At 40.8% G+C, this 9,517-nt stretch overlaps 1 protein-coding gene across 1 annotated transcript; it reads right to left on the bottom strand.

Annotated features, from left to right (window-relative positions):
- Positions 1-478: 478 nt before the first annotated feature.
- On the bottom strand, positions 479-7,518 carry LOC310954264 (thrombospondin-type laminin G domain and EAR repeat-containing protein-like; the record flags this gene model as incomplete). The annotated part of the gene is made up of 13 exons (XM_083923647.1): positions 7,428-7,518; positions 6,418-6,641; positions 5,218-5,591; positions 4,730-4,820; positions 4,460-4,616; positions 4,213-4,344; positions 4,055-4,125; positions 3,162-3,320; positions 2,861-3,062; positions 2,538-2,770; positions 1,114-1,292; positions 877-978; positions 479-632 (listed from the first exon to the last, which is right to left on the bottom strand). The coding sequence occupies exons 1-13, from the start codon at positions 7,510-7,512 to the stop codon at positions 479-481; spliced, it is 2,163 nt and encodes a 720-aa protein (XP_083779773.1). The 5' UTR covers positions 7,513-7,518.
- Between the last annotated feature and the right edge of the window lie 1,999 nt (positions 7,519-9,517).

Raw genomic sequence — 9,517 nt, 5'->3', positions numbered from 1 at the left:
TTCAATTTTATGAATTCATTTAACTTCAAAAATCAACTTTATGTATTTTTTTTTTATCTCCCTACATGATGGTAGGTTTTAAAACTTTAGGACCGGATACAATTCTTGTGGATAAACACTTTTTTTTAACATGTCAGTTTAATGTAAAAGTTATTTTCCCTCATATTTAAAGATATTTACTCTAAATATCAGAATAATTCTTCGAAACCCACCATGTGCAATTTTGATGTAATTGTAGAACGTAAAATTCTCCTCAGGTTGTTAAACCCCCAAATTCCCAGAAACAACATGAACAACTGTTTCTATGTCCCTGACTGTATGAACACTGAGAATAGGCGCTGTACTTTAAAGGCACATTTACTTAAACACACTCACACATTTAAAATATTATTGCAAACATTTTCTCACAGAACACAAAGACACATGTACATACACATAGACACAGTGCAACAAATACATGCACACTGCATTTTTTTGCCTAGTAGGTTTTCAGCTTGAACACTTTGGAGAGAGGTGCTTTGGCACTAGAGTAGATCAGATATGATTCTCCTCTAGAGCTGAAAAACTCCCAGTCACTGCACCCAATAGTTGGGAGCCAATGAACAGGAACAAATCCTTCATATCCCTGCCACCTAAAAACAAACACAGAAGAGAAATGAATTAGAAGGTGTATGTGCGTCTGCATAACAAAGGATCTAGACCTCACATTATTCAGTTCCCTATGAATCCTCACATGTCAAAAGTGCTGATTTTTCTTTCGCTAGTGTGGCTCACAGGAGGAAAATAAATCTACATTACCGCAGCGCTTAGTTAGGGGGCAATCAGAAGGGATGAATTATTGAACACTGGAAGGGGTGTTGTTGACAAGTTGAGTACCTGTAGAGAATGCTGTTGAGAGAGTAGGATTCTCCGTTAAAGGAGTTAGCGACGACCAGAAAATATTCCTCCCCGAGGCTGAAGAACTCCCAGTCCACTGCACTGGAGAGACAGAAAGGTATGTGGCGATGACGAGAGGTTGAAGTGGCAGCAACCAGGTTATTACACAGGAAGCGTTCTCACAATGTGTCTGTAGGTACATGCACCTGGCCTACTGGAGTGTTTGCACATCTGTACCTGAAGGTGACAATATCCTGGAAGCGGACAAACAGCTGTCCAATCATGTCCAGTTCGTAGATGGTGGAGTTGATGGCATATTGACTTGGTCCGTTGCCACGGAGTCTGTGTCCGTTGGCAACAACTAAGAAGACTCTTCTGCCGATCTGAAACATTTCCCAGTCTGTGGCGCAGAACGTCTAGATTGTCAGTGAGAGAGAAACCATCCAGTGTTTTCACTTGAGTAAAATATCTGAGTGCTTCTTTGACTATTGCTTGCTTGAACATAAGCTGAGAGTGAGTAACAGCTAATGTAAAACCAATGCCAAAATTATATATTTTTACTCATTTCTGGGTGAATTTACATGATTAAATTGCACCTGCCCCAAGGTGTTCTTCCTAATCCTCACATCCAGCTGTGGAATTCCCCTAAATCATCTCCTTATGGTTTCTCATGTGACTATTAATATGTCAACACTCTCTCCTGAAACGTGGATGAATTCAAATATATGATTCACTATCAGTAACGTGTCAAAGCACTGCTGTCGCTCAAACAAATCCTGGCAAACCGCACACTCTATTTTTGTCCCTGTCTTAAATGCATGGATACGCCCATTGCTTGCTCTCCACCGCTCTTTAATTACCGTTTTATCTCTCCCGATTTGTGTTCCCTTCCTTCTGTGCGTACAAAGATACAGATCTCATCAGAGGAAATCAAAGATGCTGCCCAGCTGGAGAAAATATAAATATATATGGAAATCATGCAGCAAAACACTACACTAAAGTGTTAATAGAGGTGACATATCGTGCTCATTTTCAGGTTTCAAACTTATATAATGGGTTTCTACTACAACATGTTTACATGCTTTAATGTTGAATAAAGCATTCATTTTTCCCACACTGTCTGTTTTTGAATATACCTGTATTCACACTCTACCTGAAATGCTCCGTTGTAGCGCCTGTCCCTGCAAGAACCCCTCCCAAAAAAGCCCAGCCTGCTCTGATTGGTCAGTGTTTCCGGGTCTTCTGCATCTGCGCTCTCAGTGTCTCTGCAACATCATTCCAGTCCGGGAATGACTGTAACGGCACGGTAGGGGCACTTTCTACCCAGATATATAGTATAGTTGTGACATCCCAACCGTACAGAAGTCCTGATGTCTTTGAAGACACAGTCTCTTAATACCGGCCATGTGCATTTCTCTGTGGATTGAGCGTTTTTACACTTAAACACCACCTAAAGCTGCTTTATGATTAAAAAAAGACATGAAAATCTCAGTTTTTACTATACAGTGTGGGGCCTTTAAGTTTAATTTACATCAATGCTCAAAAACTTCCAGATTCTCCCTGTATTGTGGTAGAGCAAACAGATGCTTTTAAAAAGTCTTTACAGGCATTTTTAGGGCCAGTTCTGCATTTAATTTTTCTATTTGATGTTCACCACATACCTTAATTGTCTGAAACACCTGGAAGCTTCCATTGACCCAAACGTAGATGACTGAGTCTACAGAAGTGGTCACTCCATCAAAGGCATTTGCGACCACCAGGAAATGGTACGGGCCGACGGTGAAGAACTCCCAATCGTAGGCCCCTGAGGTCAGCAGCATCTGGTGAGCCTCAAAAGACTTTGTTAACCTATTCCATTTGTATATCACACTATCTATTGTGTGATTATCATCACCTGAAAGACAAACCACAAAGAGAGAGAATGTAATATGGTAGTTTAATATTTTGTGGATGTCATGCCATTATGTATGTAGTTAGTTTTTACCTTGTCTGTGATTGGCCACAGCGAGATAGGTTTGTCGGTTGATGTTAAAGGCCTCCCAGTCCCGTGCACAGTGTGTCTGCAGAGTCTGGAACCGCACAAACCGCTTTCTTTTTTTGCTCCACTTGTAAATCACAGAAAAGTCAGTCTCTGATTCTTTACGCCTGTCTGGCCCTCCTCCGGAGTTAGACACCACTAGAAATATCTAGATCAAAGTAACAAAACATAGACTATCAGCTCCCCACACGACTTTGACCACTGCTTGATTCATTTTACATAACCCATCTCTTCCTTTCTGTCATACCTTCCTGCCCATGCTGAAGTGTCGCCAAACCAGAGCTCCATGAGTGCTGATATTCTGGTAGAGCTGGAAACCTGTGTGGCTCCACAGATACACAGCAGAGCCAGCTACTGACCTATGAGCCATAGCAGCCATTAGACCCATGCCAGGTACCTGGAACACCTGTATATTGGATAAAGAAAAATCAATGAAAAAAAAGTACTCCTAAACTCTGGTTGTCAGGATGGTTGAGGTCAGGCTTTGACTTTGAGTGGTTAAGGATAGGCCATGTCATCAGGCAGTGAGATGGATAAGATTGATGACTGAGGTTAGGCAGTGCCCTTGAAGAGTTAGCGGTAGGATAGGACAACAGGCAGCAAGTCGCAAAATCTAAGGTTACCATATACTGTAGACACGACCCTAAACTTGTTGGACAGCCTTAATAGAAGCAGGAAAATAAAGCCTGCAGAAATGGGTGGGTTTGCAACACAGAAAAGCATCAACCACGACCGACTAAGACTGACAGATTCCATTTCCAGTAATGGACACCTTTCTACCTACAGAAAACAAAATACTAGAACTATTATTCCCAACCTTTTTTTCTTGTGACACAGTAATACAAAGCAATATTTACTCATGACCCCTTGTTACAGGATGCATATCTTGTGTTTCACAAAAAGAATGAAAGAAAGAAAAGTCTGGCATTTTCGTATTGCATTCATCTATGTATCTTGTAACTCGGGTTGGGAATCCCTGGTCCTAAAAATCACTAGAATCCCCTAAAGACAAAATACTTTTTCTTCTTTTGTGGCTTTGTTTTCCTTAAATGTAAGTATGTGAGGATCCTAGAAATAACATAGACATAACAAATATGTGTAAATATTAATATTTTGTATATAAGTGGAAGGTTACAGTACCTCTATATCATGTGTCTCTGAGCTGGTGGTGAGGACCTGGTGTTCCAACGCGTAGTCCAGTCGTTTATGATCTGAGTAGATGGAGAAGTGAGAATCTGGTACATTTTAAGCTGAGTAAAAACTTGCTCATGATTGATAATTGGAAGTTGGATTCTCACCCTCTAGCACGGTGATCCACACTGTACCGTCGCAGAGGTAGAGGCCTTTCTTGATTGGATTGAACCACATCTGGCCTTGTAGTGGCTCTGAGCAGGACCGCTCCAACCCCACTGACACACGCTCTTCTGTTACTGACAGTTCATGATCAAAACACAAAGACATGCAGACAGTCAAAGAGGCAAGGAGGCAGGAAAGCATATCACGTCTTTCACCACTTCGTGGCTTTAAAATGTGTCTGCAAGTTACCATAGGAAGTCACGTGGTCATCACCCTCCGTCCCTGTGACAGGCAGGTCTGACAGAAGTGGTGGTACTGACAGAACTGCGAGTCGGGGGTTGGAAGAGGGGCAAATATGATGGGTGGCATCCGAACCTGGCACCAAAACCAGCTGTCGCAACAGACCCTGTGCACGGGGGCAGCAGATAAGAAAGAAAAAATGTACTATTTTAAAGAGCAAATGCATTAATCGTGTAGTTTAGCAGCTTATTTCCCATGATGAGGAAATATAACACTTACTGAATACAAGCCTTTCCACCTCCCCCGACTGCCAATGTGGAATCTCGCTCCCTGAATGTTGACGTCTGAGGGGAAAGGCCTGGAGGGAACACTGTTTGCCATAAAAAAGACATCATTATTTATGAGGTAAGTTGTTTTTTCTTCTGTGAATGAATTTTAATTAAAGCAGCCTCCTCCATTCTTCTGTTCGTAGAACTGACACAGGAGTAGTAGAACAGTATTTTATAGGCATTGTACAGGAGCTGATATTCCTCCCTACTGTGTGCCAGAGGGAGTTTCCACTAAAAACCATCTATCACATACTGTCAGTCTACTGTGATATGGCTGCGGGGTGTGAGCAGATTTGGCGCCATTGTATTCTGGCGAAGGATCTGCTATCCCTCAGGGAATTCAGAGGCAACAGGAAGAGTGGATGGCAGGAGACAGACAGTGAACCCTCCCAGTGAACAAAAAAAAAAAACAGCGAGAAGCAAGAAAAAAAAACTTACATTTCTAGGGGTGAGCTGCAGTCAACTATGAGTCTGACGTGACGACTGTCAACGACCAAAACCAGAGTATGCCACTGGTTGTCAGCCAGTCGGGCAGCTCGAAACGCCGAGTGCTCAACGACCCCTCCGTGACCTCTAAAAAGGAAGTGCAGACGTTTTCGCGAGAACCTCAGTCCCAGGATGACCCGTCCGTGTTCCTCATTGCTCTTGACTCGCCTCTCCTTCTCTCTCTCTCCATGTTGCTCTTCTCCACTGACACCCCTCTCTGTATTCCTTTCCAATATGTCGCCTTTATCACTCTGCTTTTCCTTCGCCCCCACTCCTATTTTCTCAATTTTTTTTGACTCCATCAGGGAAAAGATGTATTCATTTCTCTGAAAGGTAAATGGGAAAAACACTCAGACACACTTAAATGCAATGGGGGAGAGTAACAATGTATATTTGCTCCAGTAGAATTTTGATATAGCCTACTTGTACTGTAGCTGCAAAACAATTAGCAGATTCATCAATAATAATAAAAAAAACAATTGTTAGTTGCAACCCCTCTCCTTGCACTTCCATGTTTCAGTTTTATGTTACTTTGTACTTCTTCTGTTTAATTTTTAATTGAATGAAATGTTTGAAAACTGAAATTTCGATGTCTTGTAAACCCACAAGGGTTGGGCACTTTGTGTTTTCAGAGGGAACTATGGTACTTTCACATCACTACATTTATTTGACGGGTAGCAACTGTTTGTCTGTTCCTTTGATGATATTACTGTATATATAACGGGAGGCACTCTGAAGGGACTTTTAGAGCATGTCATCTTCTTCTTATGCTGCATAAATGAAGTCACATGAATCATCACATCATAGACTCCGTAATTTTAAAGAAAACAAAAGAAATTCTACTACAATAGTTACCTGTTACTTTCAGAGCTCAGTAGTACAGTATATTGTTATACAGTATGTTAAACTACCCTGAATTATGCAAAATAATTGAAATTACCTTGACCACCTTTATGCTGCATAATGAGCACTTTTAGTTTAGATACGTTAAGTTAAGTATACTTAGTTGATATTTTGTATATACTTTTACTTTAAGTACCATTTTACTGCACTAACTTTTACTTGTATAAGTATATTCTTTCTCACTCTCACCCTTCTTCTTCCACCACTGGCATTCACTACCAGGTGTTTAAGACGCACGTGGAGGCTCACCTTGGGCTCAGTGCTGGTGAATTTTAGTGTCACAACAATGGAGAATTCGTTGGGGAAGAGTTCACAGTTCACCAGCAGCTGGGAGGAGGGAAAGCTCATGGAGGTATGAGGGCTTGAGAAATGCACCCCCCTCACCCCTCCAGCCTGCTTCATGTGCACCCCTGGTACGAGTTTGGAGGTGTCCCTCTCGAGCACAAAAGAGAGAAGATCCAGAGGGAGCAAATCTGCAGACAAGCAAATAAAGAGGTCAAAATGATTGTTTAAAGCCTTTTTATGGAGAAATTGCTATACTTGTTGTTGTCCCTGACCTATGATTCGGGACCCCCATAATAAAATAAATCTAAGATGATTAATGGGATAGCAAATGTATGTAAGAACAAAACATGGTATTTATTAGTACTTTTATTTGAGTAAGCATCTGAGCACCACTGCTCATAAGTTAATATATACCATTTGAAACAAAGGTGTCACAAGTACAGTAGGCATATCTGTGATTTAAGGTTGGGTATAACGGCTATAAACTAATAAATCAATTAATGTCAAACCATGCTGGACTCCCTCACACCCCTGGTGTGTGAGAAATAGCCCAAGGTGGGGGTGAAGCTACAGGAGGTTTAAGGAGGGGTTGTTATTATGATATACACCCTTTGAACAGCAAAAATAATAGAAGAGAATTGCTCTAAGATTGGTGACTCATCATACAAAAATGCACCCTGTCCATCCTGATAATCTGATATAGCATATATTGTGGAATCCTAACCACATCCAATGTCTGTACTTGTTTGTGGAAGTTAATTTAAGTTAATATTGCACGCAATACTGCACACTCAAACACTCCCACCGTAGCAGACACAGACAGTTGGAATTATCCGAAAGAATTTTAGCTGGAGGGGTTTCCCAGGTTTTTAGATGAAACCGTAAACCACTCCACTGAATAATCATTAACTGAACATCAGATGTGTTTAAGTGAGCTGAGGTAATAAAGGAAATAGAATAAAATGGTACGATACCTGTGCAGCGTCTCCATGTGTCTGCGGTGGTGTCAATGGTCCTTAACCCCAGGAGAAGGAAGTGCAAAAATATGAGCGATGTCATCACAAAAAGCCTGTTTTGGTTCAGTTGCCAGCTTGTACCAATGTCTCCATACTGAAGGTCTTTGAAGTTGTCCCTTTTGTCTCTATCTTAGGTGACAATAGACACCAGACAACTGTGTATTCTTCATATTGATCCAAGTGAGCATTTTTTTTAGATCCAAAGGAAAATGTCTAGCCAACAAACTATTTGAAATCACCAAAATTCAACTGAGATTATACATTTGCCTAAGATTCATAAATAGTAGAAGAAGACCCCAAGCATCTGTGCTTCGCGAGGAATCCATTCATCTGTGGGTAGTATCCTGCACCTGCAGCTCCTCTTAAATACCAGAGACATGCAAATCACTAACCAGTCAGTCCCTCAAACGCCTCCGATGACACAGAACTCCCAGAGGGTGAGGGTGTGTGTATGTGTGTGTGTGTGTGTGTGTGCTCTCAGACTGACTGACAGACAAGGAGAATATTTTACTATAGAAAATTTAAGACATATTCCCTCCAGACTTTCACTACAGGAAAGGGGCCTTAGCAGACAAAATGTAATTAAAAAGTAACCTAAACACAACAACAGAATATATGTGCCCTTTGGTCCACTGATGGATAGATGGATATGAGCTGAGCTATTATCATATTAGCGGTTATCCCGTAGTTTATTACCTGAGAAACTGAGGTATGTGCAGGGACCCAGCTGTGATATTAAAGTCTCATGATCTACGAATATTTCTGGTTGAAAACGTAATGAAGTCTCAGGGCAGCGAAATAAGGAAACACAGCAATGAGAAAAGTATAAGAGGGCCTGGGACGAATAAAATCAGAATCAGCTTTAAAGGCCAAGTAAGTGTGTACGCATACAAGGAATCTGACTCCGGTCCTTGTGTTTCTCTCGATCTACATACACAGAAATAGAAAAACAGCTAAAAACAACAATGGTAGATATCTCAGAGCGATAAACATTTACTTCTATATACAGATATGAATCTATATAGTTTATGAAACAACAACACAGTGGACACAGTAACAGTGCAAAGGGTGCTGGAATCAATGTGATGATTGGTTTAACAGGTTGCTTCATATACATGAGGTAGGTGGGTATGGCAGTATATGCACTGATGGTTATGTTTATATTGATAAATGTTAAAGAATGAGCATTTAAACTATGAAATATATCATAATTTTGCAAATAATACTTTTATTGCATTATTTAACGAGGTTGAATCGTGAAAATAACAGGAATTCAAAGTCATGTAAATACAAGGGTTTTGATTATCCATGGTCTGCCAACAATTTAACACCACTACAAAGTCTCGCTTCTTGGTTACTAGGCACTCATGTTATAATCAGACTGTGTTTTGAGAGACATCCAAATCTCGGCCTGTGTCAGATCTCTCTGAATCCTTTCATCCACCGACCAGCACATTTACAAGGCAAATGCCCATTAAGTTCATAGACTGGCAGCAGACAGATCAGGATACAGTAGATACAGTATCAACTCTGCCTTGCTCTTCTTTTCCCTCTATCCATTCATTCATCTTTCTTCCTTCCAGGCATGGCATAGGAGTTTCTGAAGGACCTGTTTGGATGCAGAACATTTTATGTCTGTGTGCGTGTGTGTGTGTGTGTGTGTGTAGTTTGCCCACTCATGCTTTTCCTTATTCCTGGTCTGACACATCAACAGCTGCTGTTAGTCTTATCATTGTTCCGGTTGTGCTGCGATGAGATCTCAGTTTCTAAATCAGGCTCCAGGTGATAAAGGGCGATTTGAAATCATTATTAAATTTAATGTATCAACATATCTTTGAATAGTCTGCTTTGTTAAATGTAGTGATCCTTTGTATGTGTTTAAGGAACACGGTGGAAATAAGTCTTTAACTTTTTTTGCCCACTGTGATTGATGGAAAATTATTTTATTGCCGTTTGTAGTTTGTGTTTCTGCAGAGTCATGTTTCCTTTTTGTGGTGGGTTTCTTTTGGGTTAATATTTGGACAAGTGCCTTAGGTGGAGGTTGCGTT

The sequence above is a fragment of the Echiichthys vipera genome (genome assembly GCF_963691815.1).
Source record: "Echiichthys vipera genome assembly, chromosome: 12".
NCBI lineage: Eukaryota > Metazoa > Chordata > Actinopteri > Perciformes > Trachinidae > Echiichthys > Echiichthys vipera.
The sequence above is the reverse complement of the archived record's forward strand: the minus strand, read 5'-3'. Positions and strand labels throughout refer to the sequence as shown.